Source organism: Diuraphis noxia, unplaced genomic scaffold (genome assembly GCF_037042655.1).
Source record: "Diuraphis noxia isolate RWA-SAM2 unplaced genomic scaffold, SU_Dnox_SAM2 contig0005, whole genome shotgun sequence".
NCBI lineage: Eukaryota > Metazoa > Arthropoda > Insecta > Hemiptera > Aphididae > Diuraphis > Diuraphis noxia.
The window spans coordinates 31,662,839-31,690,039 of NW_028301715.1; the positions used below are offsets into that span (position 1 = coordinate 31,662,839).

The 27,201-nt window shown below is 26.9% G+C and overlaps 3 protein-coding genes and 2 long non-coding RNA genes across 10 annotated transcripts; 2 read left to right on the plus strand and 3 right to left on the minus strand.

Annotated features, from left to right (window-relative positions):
• Nucleotides 1–1,219: 1,219 nt before the first annotated feature.
• Nucleotides 1,220–5,441, minus strand: PpV (Protein phosphatase V). Its single transcript, XM_089229862.1, has 7 exons — nucleotides 5,197–5,441; nucleotides 5,043–5,138; nucleotides 4,770–4,977; nucleotides 3,928–4,007; nucleotides 3,749–3,854; nucleotides 3,497–3,658; nucleotides 1,220–1,575 (listed from the first exon to the last, which is right to left on the minus strand). The coding sequence occupies exons 1-7, from the start codon at nucleotides 5,263–5,265 to the stop codon at nucleotides 1,385–1,387; spliced, it is 912 nt and encodes a 303-aa protein (XP_089085988.1). The 5' UTR covers nucleotides 5,266–5,441; the 3' UTR covers nucleotides 1,220–1,384.
• Nucleotides 5,442–10,266: 4,825 nt separating this feature from the next.
• On the minus strand, nucleotides 10,267–15,696 carry LOC149055197 (uncharacterized). The gene is made up of 2 exons (XR_016192202.1): nucleotides 15,618–15,696; nucleotides 10,267–10,394 (listed from the first exon to the last, which is right to left on the minus strand). It is a non-coding gene; the product is annotated as an uncharacterized LOC149055197 (long non-coding RNA).
• On the plus strand, nucleotides 10,288–16,018 carry LOC107172108 (uncharacterized). 3 transcript variants are annotated; one of them, XM_089229865.1, is made up of 9 exons: nucleotides 10,288–10,402; nucleotides 10,623–10,733; nucleotides 11,410–11,546; nucleotides 13,300–13,498; nucleotides 13,558–13,721; nucleotides 14,498–14,636; nucleotides 14,882–15,028; nucleotides 15,086–15,249; nucleotides 15,655–16,018. In XM_089229865.1, exons 2-9 carry the CDS (start codon nucleotides 10,640–10,642, stop codon nucleotides 15,829–15,831), a joined length of 1,221 nt encoding a protein of 406 aa, XP_089085991.1. In that variant the 5' UTR covers nucleotides 10,288–10,402; nucleotides 10,623–10,639; the 3' UTR covers nucleotides 15,832–16,018. The 3 variants fall into 3 exon arrangements, with proteins under 3 accessions (XP_089085991.1, XP_089085990.1, XP_089085992.1); XM_089229864.1 differs by having other exon boundaries at nucleotides 10,392–10,733; XM_089229866.1 differs by having other exon boundaries at nucleotides 10,392–10,733; nucleotides 13,567–13,721.
• A 539-nt stretch (nucleotides 16,019–16,557) lies between these two features.
• On the minus strand, nucleotides 16,558–21,199 carry Hrd3 (HMG-coA reductase degradation 3). The gene is made up of 13 exons (XM_015515495.2): nucleotides 21,052–21,199; nucleotides 20,744–20,975; nucleotides 19,877–20,114; nucleotides 19,581–19,804; nucleotides 19,322–19,517; nucleotides 19,106–19,260; nucleotides 18,886–19,011; nucleotides 18,591–18,819; nucleotides 18,383–18,531; nucleotides 18,132–18,297; nucleotides 17,761–18,011; nucleotides 17,563–17,685; nucleotides 16,558–17,480 (listed from the first exon to the last, which is right to left on the minus strand). The coding sequence occupies exons 2-13, from the start codon at nucleotides 20,951–20,953 to the stop codon at nucleotides 17,331–17,333; spliced, it is 2,217 nt and encodes a 738-aa protein (XP_015370981.2). The 5' UTR covers nucleotides 20,954–20,975; nucleotides 21,052–21,199; the 3' UTR covers nucleotides 16,558–17,330.
• On the plus strand, nucleotides 21,092–26,943 carry LOC149055198 (uncharacterized). Of its 4 annotated transcripts, XR_016192200.1 has the most exons (4): nucleotides 21,097–21,180; nucleotides 22,375–22,478; nucleotides 23,617–23,865; nucleotides 26,231–26,943. It is a non-coding gene; the product is annotated as an uncharacterized LOC149055198 (long non-coding RNA). The 4 variants fall into 4 exon arrangements; XR_016192199.1 differs by lacking the exon at nucleotides 22,375–22,478 and having other exon boundaries at nucleotides 21,092–21,180; XR_016192198.1 differs by lacking the exons at nucleotides 21,097–21,180; nucleotides 22,375–22,478 and adding an exon at nucleotides 21,224–21,841.
• The last annotated feature ends 258 nt before the right edge of the window (nucleotides 26,944–27,201 follow it).

Sequence of the window (27,201 nt, forward strand, 5' to 3'; positions counted from 1 at the left end):
ATAATGTTGAAGATTGATGTATATTAATTAAAATTTATTGATTACTAAAAAATGATAATAAATATAATAACATCAAACATTTAAAAACCAAAATCTTTTGTTACGTCCAAAAAATTTAACAGTTTCCAACTATTTTCTTTTAAAACAATATATGTTGGCAGTGACCAGTGGGATACACTTACTCCCCCCCCCCCACACTAGGTGTAAATTTGGAGTGTAATTATATATTTTGCAGCTTATAAGTCATAGGTGATAAATAGAATGTATTGCGGTAGGGTGTGGCATATAACAATTGTTGATATTTACTTTATTTTCAAGTGGCATCATGTTTTCAATACTTATAAAATTAATTAGAAAATCAAAAAGAATCAAATACTTCAACAATCAGCTCAGAGTTTGGATACTGGTGGCGATTGTATCAAAAACTAATTTAAGGATTACAATAAATCCTTAGTCTAATTATAAAATTACCACTCTTCTAATAATAAAATTGATACAGTCAATTGATAATTGATATAATATTAATACTCACCAAGCTTCTTGGTTTTGTTTTAACAGTAGGTATGCAATTTATCCTGAGCTGAACTAATTAATAATGTCAATATATCAATATTGTATTTAAATACAGTCGAGTCTCGATAACTCAAATCCCAAGTGGGATAACAATAAATTCGGTTTATGTATTTTTTGATATTTATACCTCAAACAATAATTAAAAACACTCAAGGAACACTAAGCACTAAAAAATTCGAGATTCAAGGTTCAAATTTTCGAGACTTGACTGTATCAACTTTAATTAATACTATAATATAAATTATAATTGAAAATAAAATCAAGTTTAGTTAAAAAATCAAAATTTCTAATTTTTTTTTTAATTTAAAAAAATAATTCAATGAATAAGCAATTTAAACAATACAATTAATGATTACAAAATAACTTATTGTCTTAACATAATAATAATCTTTAAACTATTAAAAAAATCTAATACATCAAAAACATAATTTTCAAAAATATCTATTATATAATTTTTTTTTTAATATTATCACCTTAACATTATTTTATAATACCAATAATCCAGGAAGCTGTGCTCTAAATGAGTGTCATGCAACATACTAGTAAGTTATACTCATAATTTTAAAAATATAATAATATGGAATAAATAAATTGGATGGGTAAAAGGTAATATTTTAGTGATCATTAAAATCAACGAAACACAATATTTAAAAATAATTAATTTTAATGAGTTTATGAATAATAATTGTATATATCGACAATTAGGCAAATAATGTTTGCTGATTTTCAATAAAAATAAATTATATAAACACAATCAGTTTTCAATTTCTAAACAAACTTTAAAATGTATAATCCCTATTAGCTTTACTTATCACAAAAAGTAAGGGGTTGCAGCCTTATCTGGAATAACTCGTTGTTCGTCAGGAACGGCATTAAACAATATTGGCTTGCGGTCATGAACAGTAGTAAATTCCATTATTGATGCAACATTACCACATCGATAACAATAGTTAGGTGCTGACCATACAGTTACAAGTTTATCATTAAACATGTATTTATACCCTGCAAAGTAATTTTATTAAATTCATTAAAATATATTTATTTAAATTAAATAAGTAAATACAGTAGTGATAAAAAAATTGAAATGGCAGTCAAACTCGTATTAAAGTATTAAATATAATTTTATCACTCTAAATGTTTATTGTTTATGAGGAAATAACAATTTTATTAGCATACAATTAAGTTAAAATATATTATTCAATGTAAACACAATTAATCACTGTTCTAAATTTAATAACAATTTAAATTATCTTTAAAAAAAAATATAAATTAATACTTATTAGTTATTAATTATCTCGGTTGTCAGTATATTATTCTACTATTATATGGTAATCTAGTGGCGTAATTATGGGGGGGAGGATTTGGGTGTCGTATCCCTCCATGACCTTTTTTTTAAGACTGGTTAACTACATTCACCTATGTACTTCTTTATCTAATAATAGTATTATTATTTTTTGTTATATATATATATATTGAAATCAAATACCTCAGCGAATTAATATTATTATAAATAGTCTATATTCTATACTTTATAGAAATAATACAAAAAAAAACAAATCCTTTATGCTAGTAGTACATAAATACTTTGTACCTAGTTCGTTTTAAATGCAGCCACGCAAGTTTATAAGAATCACTATTGCAATATGTTTTGTGTATGTTTTGAGTTTGTTTATGCATTGTGTATTGGTACAAAAATAAACCCCGAGCAGTAAAGTATTATTTTATCGTGGATCGACGATTATAAGATTATTTTATCTAGATTAAAGACTATTGTTATATCTATCCTATCTTATCCTATCCTACTATTTTTCCGTAGTCCTATTAAACTAAAAATAACTTATCTATTTGTACAATTAATCAAAATTTATTCCATGTCTCATGTGTACATAAATATATTGCTCTGAATTCTGAAAGGTGCTTAATGCTTATAATAAATACTTTTGATTTTTTTTTATGGGGAGGTATAGGTAAAATGTTAAAACATTTTATCCCCCCCCCCCCACAAACATAACCAAATTACGCCACTGTGGTATTGATAAGCATAGGCGAAACCAGGGGGTGTGCAGGGAATGCGGTGGCACAGACAATTTTGTTTGGAGTTTAAACGTTGTATGATATTGTGATTGGCATTGTATATAACTATTATTGTGATGTAATATTATGAATATAATAAAGTATAGTATTAATTTTTTATTTTATTTTTTTTTGGAGGGGGAGGGACAAAAATATTTGCATACCCTGAACGTGAAGGCTGGCTTTGCCTATGATCATAAGTATGTGAATAGAGTAGTTAACGTAGACATTTGTGATCTCTGTGAATATTTTTTAAAATTCTGCAATATTATTTTATGTATAATAAATATTAAGTTTAAATTCCCAAATTAAAAGTTACTAATGAACTATAATACCTAAAAATAAACTAAATTAATAATTGAAGTTGGGGAAAAAATTATAGCAGCTATACATTTTAACACATCTTATTTTATCTTTGCCCCTTGATATGGGTATGGAATTGTAGTGACTAATTTTCACCAGTGTACTTCAGAATATTGTACATTTCTAAATAATATAAAATATAAATTTATTTTATGTGATATCTTATGTAATTCACCAGTATGTTTGATGGTAAGGGTGCTGACTGCTGAATGGTTAAACAATGTTACTCTCCAGAATAGTAGTTGAAACAGAATATAAGAATAAATTTGAGTATATACTTAATATTTATGACTACTCTACTGGCAATTTCACTGCACATAGTACACTAATGATGGTAATATAATATCGCACACTTGGTAATAATAAAGTGTGATAAATAAAACAAATAGGATCAACATGACAGAAGGTTTACTATAATTGTGATTAGGCAGGAGGAGAAATCCATTCAAAGCAAATACTATTAATTATATCATATAAAAATGTATACCTTCATTAACCAATTGATGTGCTCTACAAATTAGCTCCAATTGATTTTTTTCCATAAATTCTTCAGTGACTTTAGATCCAAATAACCAGCCTGCTCCACGTGGGCTAATTGACCATTTATCAATGTCTTCTGGATCAGACCATACTAAGTCGCAAAATGCTCCTAAAAGAAAAGTTAATAAAATATAATAAAAATTAAATTAAAACATTAAAATAAATCTTCAATTACATATTATTATCATTCTTGAATTACCTTTATATGGAATTTCTTGATTGCGTTCTATTACTCTGATTTGATCTAATGTAGAAATATCAGGAGATAAACCACCATGTACACAAAATACTTCTTCGTCTATTAACTGTCAAAATCATAAAAGTTCATATTATTTAAAACTGCAATATGTTTTATTGCTTGGTATAAAGAAATCATACCGCTGCAACAGACAATAAATCAAAAACTTTGCAACATTCTTTCCATACGTTTGCATTTCCATACTTGTTCATACATTCATCTGAAAATTAAAACAATATTTTCCATAATAAGCTAAATAATAAATTTGATAATTTAAAAGTAAGAATTCAAATTTAAATTTTTTTTATTTATTATACTGTTTCAATTGAACCTAGGTTAAATTTATATTATAATTATTATTATTATTACACATAATTATTTTAAAAGTAGTATGTTTGTAGTAAAAAATATGTAAAATCAAGCTCCAACAAAACCTAAGACCTTAAATACTATATAACACAACTAAATACTATATTACACAAATATGTAAATTTAAGTATTGAAATTGTATGTATTTCCTTTACTACCTCACCTGAGGCCAAGATGGAAATTCATAAAATAGATTGTATTTGGGTCTTGGTAAATGGCAAACTCCACAAAACTATGAAAAATTAATTTTGACTAGGCAGAGAGAAAATTTCAACAAATTACATTAAGCAATAGATTTAAAATTCAATGTATAGCAAAAGAATTTTATCGATTATACTTAAACAGTCATAACATTATGGATGATTTTGAAATTTATTTATATTTTATCAAAATATTTTCATAAAATCCAAAACTATAGTCAATTTTAATCGCAATAATGAGCAAATTATTATTTTAAATTTTTTGTTTCATGTTCATATAATTATCAATATATTATATCAATTTTTTTGTAATTTTGGTTTATTATTTAAATGTATATATTTTCAAAATGATACTTATATGAACAATTTGAAAAGATAAATAAGTAATTGTTAATTTAATACCGTAAACCTACCATAAAATCCATAGACTTGTGTGATTTGTCTTGATTCATGATTGCCTCGAAGTAATGTGATGCGATGTGGCCATTTTGCTTTTAGGGTTAAAAGTCTAGTTAAAGATTCCAGGCTGTAGTATCCACGGTCAACAAAATCACCCATAAACACATAATTAGTGTCTGGGACTTGGCCTCCGTTTCTAAACAATTCTTCTAGATCATAAAACTAAAAAAATGAACAGACATCATCAATAATGAGATTTTTAACACACAAAGTATTGCAATATTTACTTGTCCATGGATGTCGCCACAAACTGTTACCGGTGTGCTGACCGGCTGGATGTTAGCTTCTTCAATCAACAAATCGCATACAATCTGACACAATTTCTAAACATACACACACAAAATTAATACCGGCTGAGAAATTGTAGAGGGTGTATCTTACCTTTAAATCGTTTTCTGGCAAATATTTGCACTGTTTGGCGATCTCGAACCAGTTTTCCCACTCGGGCATTTCAAGTTTTAAAAAAAAAAATTCCAATACTACTAGATTTACATTAGTCGTCAATAATACAAACCCGATCAAGGTGCGTAGAACAAATAATTTCCCAAAGGGGGGCCCGTTCCGTTATTCAAAACGTTAAAAAAAATAAAAATAAAAACAATTTTCAATGAATTTTTATCACAATTAATCTTATCTTATTTTTTTTAGCGCGTACAGTGTTGTCCAACATTTCGTAAGAAAACATTTAGTCGAGTACGGAGGATGTGATATAATAATTATAATTATAATAATACATTTATACATTTTATAATAAATCCTACCGCAGACATCACGATGACACTTGTTACAGTAAACCTCAAAAGCGTTCACAAAAGTAAAAAAGAGTAAAGACGTTTAACTGCGTGTCTCAGTGTCTGTGTAAGACCGAGGTGATCTGTATTGGGCTAGGTATTAAATCAGGGTTATTTGTAGGTATTGCATAAAAACGATAGAATAATTTCAAACACATGGGCCATCATTTGTGTGAATTGCGTATTAGATAGATATCAATAGATACTAGATAGTACTAAACTAGTAAACTACTTTTTTTTTTATTATTAAAGGAATAACCCTCGGCAACTTGGCCATTGGGATAAGATACATTTTTTTTGAAAGGTGTTACATACTAATAATAATAGAAAATGTTTAATAACAATAATGAAATGTCTAAATTATATGAGTATAATTTTAATAAGGTTGTGTTTTTTCAAATGATTAAATAAGTAAACTACTATAATGTTAGCCGTTAGGTAAAAAGATAATTTAGCCCACAAATTTCAGTAACGTAATATACCCACAGGTAGTTATAGTGGCCACGAATTAAGATATATAGGTACAACTATAACCCATAAGATCTATATCGCGTGTTAGTGGTTAAAAAGATGCGTACTTTTGCGGTACCAGATTAAAGTCTCCAAACAAAACGTCATTATTACAACTTTTTTTATTTCCATTATTATAATATGTTTAAAATGTTTCAAGCAGTGGCGTAGGTAAAGTGGGGGACTAATAGGCTGAATAGCCCCTCCCCCCAACCGACCATAATATTTACTATCAAACTATCATTATTTGTTTTTCTATTTACCCGTGATTTAATATAGTCGCTTCTATAATATTTAAATCATGTGTCCTTTTCAATAGTCCCTACCAGCATTTAATAATTTTTGATTTACAACAAAATGTTCAAGATTTTTTTGCTTTACTCTGTTTTAGTATTACATCATACCGACACCCATAAATGCAATTTACTGTAGTTGTAAGAGTAAGACTGTACGATCAATAGTGTGTAAAGTAGACTGTAAAACATAATATAATGGTTCAACTATTTCCGGTGGTGATGATATTACAATCAATTTTGCACATTATTTTCCCCATGTTTTAAATATACCAGACTCACAAACTATTTCGGATTCTTATACAATAACAGTTTTCCACCTGTCAGTGGCGTACCCAGGGGGGGGGCTTAGGGGGCTTCAGCCCCTCCCATTGGCCATGTTTTGGAATACATTTTATATTAAAAAAGACAAAGTACAAACCATGATATTTCTAAAATACGGTATTGAATACAACGTATTATCTTTAGTAACAATGACCTAGTATAAGCAAAGCATAAACGTTGTGTTTATTATGGTACCGATTACCGAATACCGATATAGATTTAGCCCCCCCCATTCGAAAATCCTGGGTACGCCACTGCCACCTGTTGATTTTAATTCATGTACGCTGACTCTCGGCGATGTCTATAATGCGCTCAATGAAATAATTTATAAAACTTGTTCTAGTCCTGACAAAATGTCCAATATATTTTTTATGCAATATAAATTTGTTTTGTCAACACCCTAATAATATAGGTACCATTCAATCGTTCTCTTTTCACTGGAGTCTTTCCGGATAAATGGAAAGTATTGTATAACATGTCTCCCCTGTTTTTAAAAGCGGAGATATAAACCATATAATCATTAATTATCGACCTGTCTCTATAATAATATCTATAACCCCAAAAATATTAGAGGATATTATTTTTATTTTTTTTAAAGAATAAGGCTTCGACAACTAGGTCATTAGCATATGCATGTTACAGATATTAATGTATAAATATAATTAAGCTATGATTATAAGTTATTCGAGGGTGTTGTTTATAGGAAAATTAGTCCCCCTCTTTAAAAATTTTATAATTGACGAGCAGCTTGGCTTTATGTCTAGTAGATCCACTACATCTAAACTTTTGGTTTTGCAATAATTTATTTTAAATGCATTTAAATTAAACTGTCAAGTGGACGTAATATTCAGTAACTTCGCAAAAGCCTTTGACTGCAAAGTTGATCATAGTATACTCACCATTTCACCAAAAAATTGTTCCAATCAGGTCACCGTGATCCTTTCTTTTCTTGGCTTGTGTCCTTTTTATCAAGTCGGAATCAGTACGTGAAATTTAAAAATTATAACTCATATGATATGTATAATATTACCTCTGGTGTTCCTCAAGGTTCTCATTTGGCTCCTCTTCTTTTTAATATTTATATTAAGGATATTAAGTATGTACTCGTAAATTCCAATATATTGCTCTTTGCTGATGATGTTAAACTATTCCGTATTATTAAAATTGCACTTTATACTAAATTGCTTCAGAATGATCTTGATAACGTGAGTGATTGGTGTGATACAAACAAATTGTACATGAATGTTTCTAAATGTAAAGTTATTACTTTTACTAGAAAGCGTGCGTGATGTTTATTAAACAAGTATTTTTTTAAGGGTGTTGAATTCGATCGAGTCAATCTCGTGAAAGATTTTGGGTGTATATTTAGACTCTTCTCTTTCATTCAATGACCATAATATCAAATTCAAAACAGAGCATCCTCAATACTAGGGCTTATAATGCGGAGTAGTAATAATTTTGATAATCCTATAGCTCTCAAATCACTATACTGCGCCTTTGCTAAGTAAATTTTGGATTATAATTCAATAATTTAGTCTCCTTACACATCTGGTCCAATTCATTCGCTAGAGGCGATTCAAAATCGCTTTTTGAGAATTATAAATAATAAATGTAATATTCAACATTTCAACGTTTGCCTCACATTTCGTATGAACCATTACTATCATATTTAAACATTGATACACTTCAGTTCAGAAGGGTTAAACATGACATTTGTTTTATAGGTATATAAACTTTTAAATGGTTGTGTTAACTGTCCAGATCTATTGTCAAATATTTCTTTTTTAAGTTTTTGGTCATACGACTAGACAAACTGATAGGTACCTTTTATGTGCCATTCCAGTGTACTTCATATGGTAAAAACGCCCCTTTAATTAGATCCATGCAGCATGTAAATAATTACAATATTGATATGTTTATTTGCAATTCTATTATTGTTTTTTTTAATTTGTATCTTAGTAATTTAATCAATTAACTTATTGTATACAACAACTCTCATCTATGTGAATATTTTTTGTTCCATATTTAAATTGTAATTGGGCTCGACCGTTTGATTCTAATAAATAAATAATAATCTTGTTATCTTAGGTGATTCGAATCATAGTAATAATATCATAATAATCATATTATTTAGTAATTATAGCTAAATGCCGCCTAGGTCGTTGACCGTTGGTACTATAATATTGTATATTTACAAAGATGATGTTAAAACTTAAAATGTGAAAAATTAAAGTCGACGTTAGATCAATGATCGATAATGTGGCAAATTCCTGATATGATTATAATCTGTTAGACTTTGAACTTTGTGGAGTGTGTCCACACACATAAATGTAATAGGAAAATAAATTACTATTTTTGGTTTAAAAATGGGTCTTTATTAATATATGTTAAACACTGTGTATGTTTTGGGGAATCAAGCGGTAACTGACCGAGGTTATTGACATGATAAAGGTAGGTATCATCAATTGCATACAATAACTATACGAATATACGATTCGTAATATGTTATAATGCTAAATAAGTAAATAGGTCATAGGACATTAGAAAATATAACAATAATTACGACCCATTTACTATATTATACTGGTACGCTTACCAGTGGTAAATTTAAAACATTTGAAATATCATTGTGTTGTTATTAAAAATTAATATTTATTAAACAGTTTATAATAATAAATTTTAGATTTTTATTGCCGCAGAATTAACTACTTACGTGGAATCTTGTTTTAAAATTTCAATCCTTAGCTATAAAATTTAAACGTCTTATACATTTTTAACAACTAAATAGTTTGTGAATTTTCAATTAAATACATTTTGTCAAAATTTGAACTTTCAAGGGTTAAAAAAAAAAAACTTGCCAATATTTTTTAATATATTTTCCGACTAATATAATATCAACTTATGACTAACTATGGAGAACCTTGCATTAAATTTTTAAGTTTTTTGACCCAATGAATACAATTTTATTGAAATTTATTAAATAAAAAACTAAAAAACGGAAAATTTCAAATGTCTGTAAATAACTTAAAAAGATTTGAAATGTTTTGAAAATTTTATCAAGTATAGAAAATGCCAAAATAAACTTTCAGTGAAAATTGCATGTGTCCACGGTAATATGTTTTAGAGTTACATCTAAAATCTATGTTTTCGAAAAATTCCCATTTTTCCTTAATTTTTTTTTTTTGTTTTTCCCGGTGCTTTTGAAAATCACTGGAAATTTCAAAGTTTAACCTCCCAATGCACCAACTAGATTCACTTTCCAATCGGAAAAGCTACTAAAGAAGAAAAAATAAGCACTATTTCGACAACTTATCGTCGTGTACAATCACAATATTAATTAGAATTGGTATAGTACTATTATAGTAGTGAGTATCCCATATGTAGTGTATCGTGTGCATAATTTGCCACCAGGTGCGCGACGGTCGGGGGTGATTAAGGGGGGAGTCCCTTATTTCACTGTCCATACTATAGTACATATAATTAGTAGATTAGTACATGACAAAGTAGATCTACTTTATCGTGCGACGTGCGTTAGTACATCTTCAGTCTCCAGTCACCAAGGAACAATGATAAAACCTCACTGACCGACGTGACAGAAACCCAAAGCTTTCGCGTTCTTCATCGTTCTTTTTTTCGAAATTCAGCTCCACCAACAGGCACACTATATTGGTTAATACATAATATTTTAATATAATAATTAATAAAGAGTTTTGAATACGTATATTTGTATACAAGTATAAAATTAAATGAAAATTATTTATAATTTATGAATTTATAGTAAAATAGTAAAATAATTTATTTTGATCAAATAATAATTTGAATTTTTAAGAGTTGCACCAAACTTTTTAACAATTTCAAAAATTAACCGTACCCCTTTTTTATACACAAGTTATAATATAGTAAAAGATGAGAATCAAAAAAACAAATACTAGAGGAAAAAAATCAAATGCAAAAACCAACCATCTCAAGGATATTATATCGAATAATTTTGATACAAAAGGTAAGAAATACATTACAAACCACTTATTATCTACATTTAAAATAAAAAATTTGAATTAGACAATTATCCGTGTTTGTAAGATGTTTTTACGATATTTTAATTTTATTCAATTCATGACTACCCAACTTGCTTATTACTTATATTATAGGTATTATCATATAGTTATATAAATATCGTAAAAAATCAACATACAAACTTTGGTAATCTTATGGCTTTTATGTTTTATAAAATATCGTAAATAATCAATTTTAATATTAAAATTGACAAAACAAAAGAGGTGTATTTCTGAACGTAAAATTTCAATATTATTTACGTATTTAAGACGAAGACGACAGTGCAGAGTGTGTCGTCATCTTAAATAACTATATATATTTTATACTTATATATTGTTCAATATTTAAAGACGTTAAAATTTTTAAAAACAATTTTAAATTTAAATAGTACATTTACTTCAGCTTATGAAAGTAATAATGTAAATTTTCATTAAAAATAATAAAAAGAGAAAAAAACGAATACGGCCTAGATCTACCACTATCTTTATACATGGAAATATAGGATCAAATACAAATCTCATAGGTACGCTAACACTATTATAGACACATTCTAAAAATCAGATAACATAACATGAATATGTTTAGTTAATATTTATGTATAATTTTATTTGCAATAATTTCAGAAAAAGAAACTAGTGAAAATCAGTATGTAACGAAAAAAAGTAAAATTATGATAAATCAAATTAAATCTAGTAATGAAGCAATACAAAATTCGTCTAATTTATTACATACAAATGAAGAAAAACTTTCTGGAGACACAGTAAGTATGAAATATAATATAATCAATTAATAATAAAATGATGCTATAATATACATACCTATATAATATATTTAATTACCATTGATTAATTACGTCCACGTAGGCCAAAAATTAAAAACAAAATATTTTGAAAAATATAGGTAGGAATTATGTTTAAAAATAATAGTTAATACGCTAGTTAAAATATATACATTGTTTACATCGTTAATCGTTTTTGAATTACAATTGTTGAATTAAATCTATTTTGTCAAATATTTATATTTATGAATATTCCAGTTTTTCCAGTAAATTTACTTCAAATTATGACAGTAATAAATAATAATATACAATATGTTATCATTAAAAAAAAAGCGAGTAAGTGGGTATCGTTCTGCTGTACATTAGCCATTAGGTGGTGGGTTGGACCTCTGACTAGGGTAGGTTAAATTTGAATGCAATGATAGGTATCATTGTATACGAAAAACGATTCTGAACGGAGATGATTTTTTAGTCTTTAGATTTTATATTCTATTTTTAAACAAATATTTTATTTTTCAATTAAGACGCATTTTGCATAAGGCATGGTTAATGAATTAGTGTAGTTATCATGTAGTTATCATAATTCATAATACCTTATATTATCATAGATATACGAATACCTGGTTTGAGGATAAATCGTTATCATTAAGCGATTTCATAAAAATTTAAAACTCAAACGCTCAAATAATTTTTACTATAATGACGCTTCAAATTTTCACTATACCTATTTGAAGCAAAACTTATGGAAAACTTAGTGTTGAATTTTATAACCTTAAATATAAATACAAACAATATTATGAATTTTGAACTACAAAATAATTTGCAAATATTCACGGTTTTGACGAATTTTTGTCAATATTTGAAATTAAAATGCTAATAAAAATTTAATTTGAATTTCCGGTGGACATTTTTTTTTGATACGAATTGACAAATTTGTAAGGAATCTTTTATTACATTTTAAAATCTTAGATTAAAAAGAAATTTTTTATGAATTTCTAGCTTAAAACAACTTGCGAATTTTTGTGATTTTTCCATATTTTGTCAAAATTCAAAATTTGAATGCTTATAAAAAAAAATTGTGACTATGAATTTATTTTATTTTTCAACTGCTATTGTAACATATACCTATGAATAGTTCAACTTAAGTTAAAAATTTTTGAAAATTTTATGGTGGTTATAATATACTTATATAAACATTTGGTGAAAATTTCATGTATCAATGGCCATTTGTTTTAAAGTTACATCAAAAATCAAAATCGATTTTGTCGAAAACTGATTGTGCGTAAAATTTCCCGTTTTTCCCTTAACTTTTGGTTTGTTTAACCCGATTATATAGAAAAATATTAAGAATTTTTTATTTTTGAGCCCCAAAGTACCAACTAGATTCACTTTCTAATCGAATAAAGTTAGGTTAGGTTAAAGTCCGGTTTAAGTTTAAGTTTAAGGTTCTAGTACCGGTTAATTTTGGTTAATTCTGATGATGAAATATTTATTATAAAAATAGTATATTTATTCTTGTTTGAATTGTAATTATTTCATGAAAATAGAAGGTATTATGAATAAAAAAATTATTAATATATATAAAAGAACAAATTCACCTGTTTAACTTATTACATTTAATTTATTAACTTTACATATGTTAATATATACACTAGATCTCAAATTCCATATTATAATATTAAAATAATAAAATAAATGTATAGTAATAATGAATATTTATAAACAATTTTTTTAGAAAACAACAATCCAAAATAATTATCAAATTTTGAACTGTTCGGTCAATTTAGAAGATATTATGAAAACTCAAGTAAAATATCACGGATTAGTGGAAAAAACAAGTGAAATATTAGATCACTCTAAATCCAACAAGAATTTAAGTTTCGAAGAACACAATCAGATGAAAAGTGCTGAAAATCAATTTGAACCAAAAACAAGTAAAAAAACACGAATATAAAATATAAAATGAAAAATAGTAGTAACGTTACTTAATTAGATTTAACAGATACGACTTCTAAAACTAAAATAAAAAATAAATTTAAAAATTTAAATACAAAAATGAAAACAGAAGAACCCGAAGAGAAAAAAAAAACTCAAACAACTGTAAGAAACTCAATTAAGTTACATGATAACAATGAAGGAAGACTTCCTGAAAATGAAGTAAGTATCAATATTATCTATTTATGTATTAATACAAATTACTGATAATAATTATACTATTATAGTGCCAAAATATTTTGAAAATTATAGTAACAATGTCTTAAAAATTATATTTGATATGTCTGGTCAAAGATAACGTAATTTGTTTTTGAATTACAACAAAAAAAAATATCAAATTGACTTTGTTGTCAAATGTTGGTGTTTTATAAATATTACAGTTTTTCTGTAATTATTTTTAATTTGTCCCTATTATTTAGAAAACGACTTGTGATTTGTTAATTTTGACCCTCCAAAATGCCAATAAAATATACAATTAGACACATTATACCATTCTCGAAGTTTAAGGTCGTAACATTTATTGTTCTATAAAAAGTATCTTTAGAAATTAGAAACACAAACAAAATAAAAATATTGAAAATATCACTCAACTAAGATTCTAAAATGAACTCCTGTGAGTAGAAAACTAAAACAAAATTCTCAATAGGAACTATTAAAGCTAACAACAATTTGAAAATGTCTATTTATTCAACATTCTTAATTTAATGAATTTGCCAAAAATTGCTTAAAAACACGAAATTGTATTTCATGTTCATCGAAATAATTATTTTAGGTACATACAATAAATGTATGTAGTAGAGTAAAAGCTGATAAATATAGTTAATACAGTCAATTCACGATATAACGAAATTCAAGGGACCGAGGAAAAAATTCGTTATATCGCGAGTTGGCTGTATTACCTAGTGTATATACTTAAGATATTTTATTTTGTATTTTAGTTTTCTAACGGTACGACTAACAAAAAAACTAAAAGAGTTTCTTTCATCGGTATTTCAAATAAATCCGTGGGGAAAAAAAAGAAATCTATTTCAAAAAATCACTATCTCAAGAATGTGTCAAATATTATTGAAATAAAAGGTAAGAAAGATATTAAAATTACATTAATTGTATTTAAAAAAAATTTAGTTATGTTATTACTGAAGTTTCATAAGCCTACAACTAGCCAACGTGATTTATTTAGACTCAATTTTGTGTTTTAAGCTTTAATATTACAGTAAATTAACTAATATCTAAATTTAAAAGCTATTGGTAAATAAATTATCTATGTTTAAAAACAACAATTCAAAAAAATAATCAAATTTTTAAATGTTTGGTCAATATAGAAGATATCATGAAAACTCAAGTAAAATATCACGTACCAATGGAAAAAACAAGTAAAACATTAGATCATACTAAACCAAACAAGAATTCGAGTTTCGAAGTACATAACCACATGAAAAGTGCACATGAAAAATTTGAACCAAAAACAAGTAAAAAAACACCACATTTAAAATGAAAATTTGTCTTAATCTAGACTACTTGATTAGGTTTAATAGATACGACCACTAAAATTACAATGAAAAATAAATGTGAAAATTTAAACACAAAAATGAAAACAGAAGAACTTGATAAGAAACAAAGAACTGAAACAATTGTAAAACGCTCACTGAAGTTACCAGATACAAATGAAGGGAGGCTTCCTGAAAATGCAGTAAGTATTAATATTATCATCTATTTATTAGTAATAATTAATAATAACTTAAAAATTCTTTATTATATCAATAAGTTAGATGACCTTGTATGTCAGAAACACTTTAATTTAATAAAAAAAAAAAATAATAATAATAATAATAATAATAACTAATAAAAATTATTGTTTATTAGTTACACTCATATAGGTGGATTACTGCAAAAATATTTTAGGTACTATGTTTTAAAAATTATATTTTTATATGTTTGGTCAAAACTAATGTAATATTTGTTTTTGAATTATAATAAAAACAAAATTGACCTTGTCAAATTATAATAAAATTTTCAATGTTTAAAATTAACGATATAAAAATGTTTATTTATATTTACCATTCTTAGTAAAAATGTTTAACTTTTTATTTTCCAGAACTTTGAAATGATAAACGCTGAACATGCAAGTAGAATACATAGTTCGATTGTCACAACCGTGAAAATGAGACGTCGTCGTCCTTCAATCATGATTCGGGCACATTATCAAGATTCAAATTTTCAGCACAAAAGAAAATTATCTGATGTTGAAGAAATGAATAGCTCTCATAAATAAATAAAGTAGTTAAAAATTAAAATTATTTATTTATTTTTATTTTTGTTTGTTATTCACAATGTGAATGCATTTTGTTTACCTTCATTTAATATTTATGTTATAAAATTATTATTAAGTTATTAAGCATCTAAAAAATATACCTGAATGTCGTGAATATACAATTTATGGCATACATTTTTATTCATAACTGGATTCTTTTATTGCTTTGTTATTTACCAATATTTGTCCATAATATTCATTATCCTTTTTTAATTGGATAGCCAGTAATTATTTAGTATTTTTGTTTTTTGCATGGCTATACTTATTCTATTAATTACAAAACCATCCTAAATTTGACATACATAAATAGTTTTTTTAAATGTCATATTAGTTTAATATACAACAAAATATCATGAATCATTTACAAAATTTAAAGCATATATACAAACACTAGATACAATATTAATTCAATACATAATAAAATACATTACAATTTAGTACAATGTAGCGCAATATTTGACCAATAAAGGCTTTTGCAAAAGTATGCAAAATAATATTTTAACACTTAATACCCGTTTATAACCTATTGAATATAGTATATTATTCAATATTTAATTTTTAATAACGTTGAGGTTGTAAGCTAATTTTTATTATTTTATTTACATCACAAAATTTAAAAGTATACTTACCAACGGTATTGTTATATTGTTTAATTATAATATATGAAAAAAAATTTAAATACACAGATTTTGCTTCAGTATAAATTATATTGTTGAAATTTATATTAATGAATACATTTCCATTTATTTTATTTTCCTTCATTATATGGTATGTTATTTATAACTATAAAATGCTATTGTTCAAGATGCGCTTCTAAACATGGAACAATAGTTTTTCATTCTAGCTTAAAACACAACATGTGTACCAAAAATAAGAAAATGTTACATTATTGAACAGTATTTTAAATGTATGGCAATAATTCAATTTATAGTTAAAGTATCATTAAATATTCACAGAACAGGAATGTAAAATTTTAAAGAATAAATAACACACACAAATAATAATAATTCAGTCACCTCAAAAATAAAAAAAACAATAATAATAATTTAAATTAACTGTCTTATAGCATACAAATATATTATAATTCATTACAATGGGAATAATAACTATCTTTCAACAAATAAAATATAATTAATAAACAATAATAAACACTATTCAAATAACATAGTTAAAATAATATAGTATTCTGAGTAATTCCTACATTTTATTTAATCTGAATTTTATCATTTAATTCACGGACTTGAATTTTAAATCATTAGTCTATTCAATCAATCATTAAACTCATAATTGCATAAGTGTTATTAGCATATACAGAGAACAAAAATATAATCAATATATATATATAATATATATATATAATATATATTTATTTATATTAACAAGTACTGTACAGTCTTCCAAGGTTTTTAATAATTATTATCTGTGTAAAGAAATTAATGATCAATATATATTATTGAGTTTTACACATTTTGTGGTTGCCTATTTGGTCTTCGTAAATAAATTATGTAGGAAAGTAATGCAAATAGTGCGGCTATTAAATATAAATCCCAATTGAAACCCATTGGCTCCGCAACATCATTCGAAAGAACATTAAGAAAATTTAGAAATTCCTGTAACATACAAAACATACAAAATTACTAATTAGTAACAATACAACTATTAACATAATATAAGTTATGTTAGAATTCTTACAGTGTAATAATCGTTCACCATGTGAAATAGATTAAGTTTAGTTAAGGCTAAAAATACAGGCACTTTTGCATCAAGACTGGTTTCTGCAGCCATATCGTAACATCGTTTTGCCAAATGGATGTCCTTGCAAAAAAAATCAAATAATTAACAATAAAATGCTTTCATTTCACAAACAAGAAATAAGTAATATGGTTTTACTTGTTCCATTCCTAAGCCCATTTCGTGCATGTAACCTAAGTTAAACATTGCTTGGGCATTATGGTGTTGTTCAGATGCCTGTCGATAATGATTAGCAGCTAGCTCAAAGTCTATTTTAGTCCCAAGCCCATAATAATGATAATCTCCTAGTTTCAACTGTGCCGCTGCATACCCTTGAGCAGCTGACCTACTCCAATACATCATTGCACGGACATAGCGTTCTTTTTCAGTTTCCCAAATGTTAACATCTCCTAAATGTCAAAAAGATCACATTCAAATATCTTATAATTTTTCATATAATATAAATTTTATAATTAAATATTAAATTTTTAAAAAAAATAATATTATGGTATATAATAAATTAAGCTTACCTCTATCCAAAATGAATCCAGTATTACTTTGTGCCACCTCATATCCCATTTCCGCCAAGAAAGAATATAAAACAAACGATTCTTTAAATTGATTTTCTTTGTATAAATTGTAAGCGTGCATTAAATATCCACCCCATTTACCACGTTCTGCGACGTTTTTGAACAACTTCAAAATAAAAATAAAATACATTTTTTATGATTTTCTATCATTCAATAAAAATATTTAAATAACTAAATAATAGTAAATATACCTCTAATGCAGTTGTGCAGGAACGCAGAACACCAATACCAGATGCATGCATTTGTGCCATATTAAAGTAAGCCAACAAATTACCAGACTTAGAGGCCAAGCCAAAATTTTTAACGGCCAATTTATAATCACGTTTTACGCCTAATCCCTCTGTAATTAAATAAAAATTTCATCAGTTTATAAAAGATTACACTGTGTAGTAAACTTACTGTAGTAGATGATTCCCACATATAAATGTCCTTCAACCCAACCTTGTTCAGCTGCCAGGGTAAACCAATTTAAGGCTTCTGAATAATCTTGAGCTACATTTAGACCATGTAAATACATATAACCAAGACCACTCTGACCAACTGGATTTTTCAATTTTGCAGCTTTATAAAAATATTCAAGAGCTTTTTCATAATCTGGCTTAACATCATCACGCTCTTCCAAAAATATCTGTGTACGAATAATCTAATAATATACGTGCACCACAAACTAAAATTATAAAAAGAATATTTTTACCTTTCCAAGAAAGCCATATGCAAGAGCATTACCATTCTCGGCTGCTCTTTGAAAATAATAATAAGCAGTTTGTATATCGATTGGTACGCCTCTGCCACCTTGTAAATATAACTGACCTAATCCAACCTGTTAAAATCACAATGATAATATATTAATATATTAATGTATATAATTAGGCAGCTATATAATCTTATAATTATTAAATTATATTATATTATACTTGAGCTTGAGCATCGCCTTTGTTAGCCAACATTTTATAATAGTCTAACAAATCAGAATCTACAATTCCACTATTATAATTAGGATTATCCAGCTCCTCCATTAACTTTATACGTTGTACGAGTGGTCCACCAGATAAAGATAACTCATTTGCCACTAAAATGTATAATTAAAGCAATTATTTAGAGTACAAGACGTACGGCTAGTTCTCAATTACCATTGTTTGCAACTGCTCGATAGTATTCCAATGACTTTTCACAACTATATGCCACAGTAGCTCCAGCAAAATATCGGTATCCCATTGCTAATTGAGCCAATACATTACCACCAACTGCAGCCATAAGATAATGTACAAGTGCTTTAGGTTGACTCACAGGAAGGTGTAATCCAACAGCATATAAGAAACCCATACCCTAAAATTAATAAGAATAGAATTACTAAGAATATAAAAGTTCAAAGATCAAAGTGATGATTACCAAATGAGCATCTGGATTTCCTTTTTTTGATAATTCATTGAATATTTCATAAGCTTTGGGGATATCTTGAGTGTATTTTAAGCCAAATAAAAGAGCAAAAGCAAATTTTGCTTTTGCTTCTTCATGGTCTAATGTTTGAGCTCTGTAGAAATATTCATAGGCATCTAAATGATCTCCAAGGGTTGATTTTAATTTTTTTAAACCAGCCTGATATAATTGTTCCGCTAAACACATTAATGTGCAAAGGTAATTAAGTTAACAGATCAAATAAATCAAATAAATATTAAATAACCTACCTTCTTGTTCTCTAGACGAACTCGGCAGACTTCTTACTGGTTCCTTCCATTCGGTAACATCAATGTCATCATCAATATCATCATCACTTTTCATATGTTGTATACTAATGTCATCATTTGACATATCTGCCCAGTAATTAAACAAACCAATTGTTGGAAATTTAACCAACTGTAAATTATCAGTGGCATCTAAATCTTCTGTTTTTAATTGTTCTTGAGACTGATCTGAAGGTTTTTCCTAAAATGATTTATATATTTAGAACAAAGACTGATTAAAAATGTCAATGGTGGGTATTAACTTGTTAAAAAGTTAATTTTTTTAAACTTTTTAACTTAACTAGTTAATTATTTTTGTTTTCAACTTATTAACTTATTCAGTTAAATTTTTATCGTTTTAACTTAATTATCATTATGGTGCAGTTAAGTTAATTTTAATTTTTTTTCATATATCACGTGGAGCCAACAGAAAACTTATTCTTTCGATTTTGGTAATTTATTTTTCTGATGTTATAATACCTATCATCAATTCATAATAATCAGATTAAATTTTAATCTTCACTAATAAATAGTATTAATATTAAAATACTGATAAGCGTCTTAGTAAATGTTTGTATAATGTATAAATTAAAATACTAGGGCAATTAATGACTTATGATTATTGTGACTTGAAAAAAAAATTAACTTTTTTTTAACTGAGTTAAGTTTATTTTATTTTCTATCTTAACTTTTAACTTATCTAGTTAATTTTTTTTTAGTAACTTTTAACTTAACTGAAGGCAATTTTATTGAATTAATTTAACCTTCCAAAGTTAATTTTTTCCATTAACTTGCCCACCTTTGAAAAATGGAATTAAACAGTATTGTTACCTTTGATAAATCAGGAGCTTCAACAATTTTCATGGCAGCATTATTGATGAGCTGCAACATACGGTTGGTAACATCATCGTGTTCATCTACATTGTTGGTCCTTAGATCATAACTGTCTTCCTCGTCATCTTTAGTATTGCTTTTCTCTCCTCCAACAACAGAGGCAATCACCAATATGAGAATGAACCATTGTAACAATCGTTCCTTCATTGATGGACCTAGCGACAATACACTAACAAGCACATTGATTGTTAATTACTGAATATGTTTGAAAAATGTTTGTACACCTATTAAATTCAGATGCATACCATTTATGTCAAATAAATGTAATAATAAACAAATTTTCAGATTGTTGCACCGAAACTACAGGCTGTGATTACACACTGCAGAACAGTCTATTTGATTTATAACAATATGAAAATAGCGAGAACTATAAGGTATGAAGTGTATGATAAAAAATTTAATTCAAATTCATTACATCACCAATTACCAAATAGGAAATGCATAAAATTATTCATAATTCATATCTGTATCACTGATAACATTTGCACTGGCTCACACTCGACTTGTCTATTATCATTTTAGTACGTTGACGATAAACCAGATAGGGAAAATGATTATAGAGATTGATTGGTACTATAAGTTAGCAGGCTGTTGAAGTTCAGAATTTCTAGTTGTCCACAAAACATTTCGTGCTCGATAACGTACAAAATGGTGTCCGACGTTCATGCGTCCCAGTCAAAAAATCGCAAAGCTAAGCAACAAGGTTAAATCGAAAAAAATACGACACCTAATGCTCCATATTTTCTATGCATGTTTACCTACGTGGACGGGTGCTATAGGATTTGATAACAATGGTGTTATTTTCAAATAATAAATTAGTATTTATCACCATAAAAACTGCTGCAGTGTGACCGCAAAAGCAATTTCTTTATAAAACAGGGAGATACTTTTTTAAAAATCTAAAAGAAAAAGTTTAAAAAAGAAATCACTCAACTTTTTTTCTCTTACCTACCTCTAACCTACTCATTATGGAAAGTCAAACGAAGGTTCAAATTTTAAAAATACAGCTAGGTGCGCAACAAAATATTCTAACAGGTAGGTACCAATTTTTTACTATAAATTTGATTTTCAAATAGAACTTAATATGAAATATTTTGTATGTTTTCTATAATATCTAAAATAACATCGATGCTTTAGTATGCAAACAATATAATATATGATACAAATTAATACATTTTCCAAACAACAAAAAAAAATAACGAATAGTACAGAATAATTAAACAAAAGTTTTCTATTGAGTGCTGTAAACAGTAATATCAATAAAACAGATAGGGTACAAATAAAAACTACAAAAAATAATTTTTAAATAAACCAGTTAAGTACCTATCTTATTTCTACCTAATTGTTATATATTTTTCAAGTGTAGTAGTGTATCCTGCAAGGAGAAGGCACAGTACTCGATTTGTAAAATTTGAATTCAACGATTAATCATATTATTTACGTCATTTACGATTCTGAGTGAAAATATATCATATTATAAGGTCCGTCGGGCTATATTTCAAAATATTCTATTGGCATTACTTTTGCGTATTAGTACTGTTTATTTTTATATTATATCTATTTTTTAGTATTAACTCGGCTCACGTGCAAATTGGTGTCGACATATATACCTTGCTTTCTGAACTAATTTGGCCGAGATGGACCGATCACCGGTGACAGATTGAATATAGCAGTTAGTACTTATATAGTATAAATATAAAAATCTATTTTCTAATATCTCTTAGAACAATATGATATTTTCACAAAACTGGTCAAGTAGTTTTTGATGTACACGCATATTGTATATTTATATAAGTCTTATAAGAAGGTAGTAAAATAGAGTGTGTGCGTAATATGTAGTAAATAATAGAATATAATAAATCATACTCATGAATTCATGATCATTAAGAGGTAATACCAAAATGTATATACTATATGTACCCTAGTTATTTTTCAATTTACTACATTATCATTAATGATGAGTGTATAGGTACTGTAAGTATGAAATAATGAAATTTCAATTCTTTTCATATGGTTTAAATATTCACCCTGTTTATTGGTAAAAGTGTTTATACTCACAAGGTTGAACTATGTAGGCCACTATGCTACTATTTTACAGCATATAGTTTTTATATATAATGATATATATTTAGAAATATCATAGTTTGTACTTTGACTTTGACTATAGTAAAAGAGTAAAAAAGTAATAGATTTATAGGTTAACACAGAAAATTAATGTGGCTATAAAGTCCCCTTAGCCTCCCGCCCTTATAGGGTACGCTACTATATCTACGTATCTAACCTAACCTAACCTATTACGCTTGATATAATGATATATTTTACATCTTCTTTTTAATCAACATAGAAAAAGCTGATTAAAGTTTAAACCCTAATTCTTATTATAACATTTTAAGGTAGAAATATTATCGAGAATTATGTGATAATTTATTAATTTATGTTGGATGGTCAAATTAAGTAAATGGGTTAGTAGCTTACAGAGAAACCCTTCCTGCAGTCCAGCCCTGTATACCCGTTATCAACAATACACTGTTGAATAATTTAATATATGATCGCGCTGAAAATATCGATTTAATAATGTATATTGCATACCTATATATACGAAAAATACGCGTGTCCTGTAGAGTTGTAACCTTATTTGAGTATATTATGCTGTTCTAACATCGACGATAGTTATATGCTAGAGTTTCGAATTCACAGCACTATTGTTCTTTAATTGCTTAATGTGATACTACTGATACAGTTATATTATAACGTTTAGGTTTGTTCTTATAAGTTCTAACCACTCGAATTAATTAGGTGCAAATTTTCAGTTAAAACCCGTTCGACGTTTGTTCGGCATTAATAACAAGAACAATAATAATAAAAAATCATGAAAAATCAAACAATTAAAATAGATTTTACTGCCATGCTGTACGCCGGGATTATGTACACGGGTCTGGTAATATCCGGATGGTTACTTATGCGTCTAACGATCGCTTGCTTTAAATTTCCGTCCATATTGAACGCGGCTGATGCTGCAGCTGAATCCGAAAAGAAGGTGAAACGGACGTTGACTACAAGTAACTATATATGCAATTGATTTGACGTATGAATATATACAATATAAAATTACATATTTATTATATCCCCAAACTATAGACATATAAACCATATAATATGTATCTTACAAGCTACTATACCCTATAGACCAGAATGATTCAACATTCTGTAGTTGGCGGGACAATTAGTACATTAATATAAATCCTGGATGAAAAACATGATTAATTGCCGATTTTTTCGACCACACTCAGAAACACTTATTAGAACTATTAAATATATTTATTAGTTTATTACATTATTCTTCTAAAAGTGACCAAAAAAAAAAAATTGTGATGAGGGCCGTAGGTTGGACCTGACAAAAACTATAGGTATATCTATCATCTATATTATAGATGATAACCAGTTTTGAAGGATTTTTTTGTATAAATATCATGGCATTTAGTGAAATTACCAATTTATTTGGTGATTTTTTAAGCATATACTCACTCCTGTTTTTTCTTTTTATAAACAATAATAGTAAATTTATTCAAATTTTTAAACATGGGTATACTTATAACTTATACACTATAAAGTCCTGATATCTTACGACCATTTCAGGAGTGTTATGTATTATGTTCTCCTGTGGTAATATAAGTTTTTATTTTTCAAATGAGAACCTTACTTTTTACTGCAAATTATTTAGTGAACGATCTTCTTGAATATGTTGCTATATCTAATTAATTCTAACGAACAGTTTCCAAATTGTTAACATGTCTATAGTATTTATACAAAGTATAAACCTTAAAAATGCTATAAAAATATAACATATATGTTATAATATTAGATGTAGTATTTTTATATTTAGATAATTTTTATTTGTAAATCAATAGTAATTATGAAAATTTGCTTATAATTTAACTATTTAAGTCTCTATATCTATACCTAAGCGTCCTAAGCCCATTACTATAGATTTAATATTACCAGGGACCTTAATAATATATTCATCCGCAGTCACACAAATTATATAACTCAAAAACTACTCATTTAAATGTTGATTTGATACATCAAAGTTCTAAAAAAAATATAAAATATTCGTTACGTAAATAAAAGTAAGGGGGGAGGCGTTCCATTTGAAAAACAAATTGTTGTATTGTCGCAAGTTCATCCTTATAAATGATACAAAAATCTCAAGTATTCGAAAATATATGGACTTCAAGTGTATTTGAAAACCCCAAACATCAGAATTTGAATGTATTCATAATTTAAGCAAAATAAGGAAAACACGCTTAAAAAATCACCCTGTATATCCATATAGGTGATAGATAACCAATGGATCTATTAGGTATAGGTATATTAGTTTCATTGGCATATGGTGTTACCAGTGCAGTGCTCTATCTAGAATTTTTTTTTTTTTGGGGGAGGGGGGTTTATAAAAAATATAACATTAAATTGTTTTGAATTTTGTGTGTTTTGTTTTTATTATAATCAATAATCATACATTAAACGTTGAAAATTTTTCGGAGAGGTTGGAACCCCCTAACACCCCTCCCCTCTTCACTGGATATGCCACTGCATGAGCGCTACTATCTATATTATACTTACATACATTATATATACACAGTGTATATATAACAAATATATTGTACCTACTTAAAAAAAATTTTTTGATGTAAAAATTTGAAGTACCTAAAAGTTAGTAGTAGCTCTAGGGTCTAACTAGTAGGTAGGTATACTAGGGCTTATTTTTTCAAATATAATATTATAGTTATACATTAGGAACAGATTTTGGAACAGATAACAAATTGTTTTCAAAAGTAAATAATTCTCTATTAGCTATTTCCAATTTCCATAAACAACATAAGTGGATATGCAGCTGCATATATTATAGTTTGATGTAACTTATAAATATATAATTAAATTAATAAACAAACTGCTATAATATAAACTTATTACTTTCTCCTAATAAAATATAATTTTCATTGTTAATTATTCAATTCATTATTAGATATATTATATAATATATAGATTCGTGAAATCCTTAATATTTAATAATACGATCATTTTAGATTTAAAGTTTTTTTTTATAATTTAGGTATTTAGGTATTATTTAGGTATATTCCTGTTTTTTAAATTACTGTCGATAAAATGGAGATATCAATTAAAGGACATAAGATAGGAACAAGAAAATTATTTGTTTTAAGTTTTAAAAATGTTGGAAATAGCCAACTATTAGGTAGTTATCCTAATCCAATGATAATGTTTAAATTCTTGCCTAAACATAGATTATAGGTAATTTTACTAATAAATTTACATAAATAAGAAAAATATAGATTATATTCTATATTTATATTGACCTATTTTCATTTTGTGATTTTCATAAAACCCCGTCTACCATGTTGAATGAAGTAGAAAACAAGGACTTGAGTGCCGTTCAATATTTCGATACTTCGACGCAGGATACCTACGACACAAACATACTCCAACAATCGGTAATGAAATTATAATCAATATTGTTATTACTCTTATTGGATTCTGTTAAATATTTTGTCATATGTATGATATCATCATTTATGATTTGTAATATTTGTAATAATTTATTATTATGATTTGTTATACTACGCTGTCTAATGTCTATATCACTATGTGTTTTACATACAACCTTTACGTGGTAAATTCTATATACTAAGTAGATCCGTCACATGTGGTTAAAAATTGTAGACTGAAAACTCCAATCTTTTCTACTAATATTAAAATTTAGAACATCCCCGCAAAAAAAAAAAAAACTATTGCTATAAACGAATGAATTCAGACTTAAAAATTACAAAAACAAAATTGCAACGGGAATTATATAGGTAGGTACTGTAATCACAATAATATCATAAGATATACTTAGAAAAATAGAGGCTGACAAACCATTTTCGCTCATAATCATTTGTTGTTTTTCGATGATTTAAATTGAACAATCCATTATTATAGTGACTCGTGCAGGGATATTCAATGTACAGGTTAGTGGTACTCACTTGCTATACTTTTTTATTTTATGAACAATTATTTGTTTGTGTAGAAAATTTCGGATGAACTATATTGCGAATACGGTTAGGTTATGTTCAAAATTCTTTCTATAACATTTCATTTCTATGCATTATGCAATATCTCCGCAATAATGATGTATATTATTGCTGTTAACTTTGGAATGACATTAATTTAAATTATATTTTAACCATTTAATTTTCTTAAAATGTCGATAAGCGTATCTGTAACCCATACGCCATAGGTAAGATATTTTGTCCCCTAAAAAGTAGTTTCTTTGTTGATAGTTGGTATCAACTATCAAGTTTAAATTAAATTTAAATGTTTCATATTTTTGCAAGTAGTGT

Bases quoted from the DNA above. Each gene is read 5' to 3' on its own strand.
- PpV (XM_089229862.1), bottom strand. From the start codon at position 5,265: ATGCCCGAGTGGGAAAACTGGTTCGAGATCGCCAAACAGTGCAAATAT. The intron at 5,139-5,196 runs GTAAGATACACC...GTGTATGTTTAG, and splicing joins TGCCAGAAAACGATTTAAAG to AAATTGTGTCAGATTGTATG. The intron at 1,576-3,496 runs GTATACATTTTT...ATTACTTTGCAG, and splicing joins ACATCAATTGGTTAATGAAG to GGTATAAATACATGTTTAAT.
- LOC107172108 (XM_089229865.1), top strand. From the start codon at position 10,640: ATGAGAATCAAAAAAACAAATACTAGAGGAAAAAAATCAAATGCAAAA. The intron at 15,029-15,085 runs GTAAAAAAACAC...CTACTTGATTAG, and splicing joins AAAATTTGAACCAAAAACAA to GTTTAATAGATACGACCACT. The intron at 15,250-15,654 runs GTAAGTATTAAT...TTTATTTTCCAG, and splicing joins GGAGGCTTCCTGAAAATGCA to AACTTTGAAATGATAAACGC.
- Hrd3 (XM_015515495.2), bottom strand. From the start codon at position 20,953: ATGAAGGAACGATTGTTACAATGGTTCATTCTCATATTGGTGATTGCC. The intron at 18,532-18,590 runs GTAAGTTTACTA...ATTTAATTACAG, and splicing joins TGTGGGAATCATCTACTACA to AGGGATTAGGCGTAAAACGT. The intron at 17,481-17,562 runs GTAAGAATTCTA...TGTATGTTACAG, and splicing joins TGGTGAACGATTATTACACT to GAATTTCTAAATTTTCTTAA.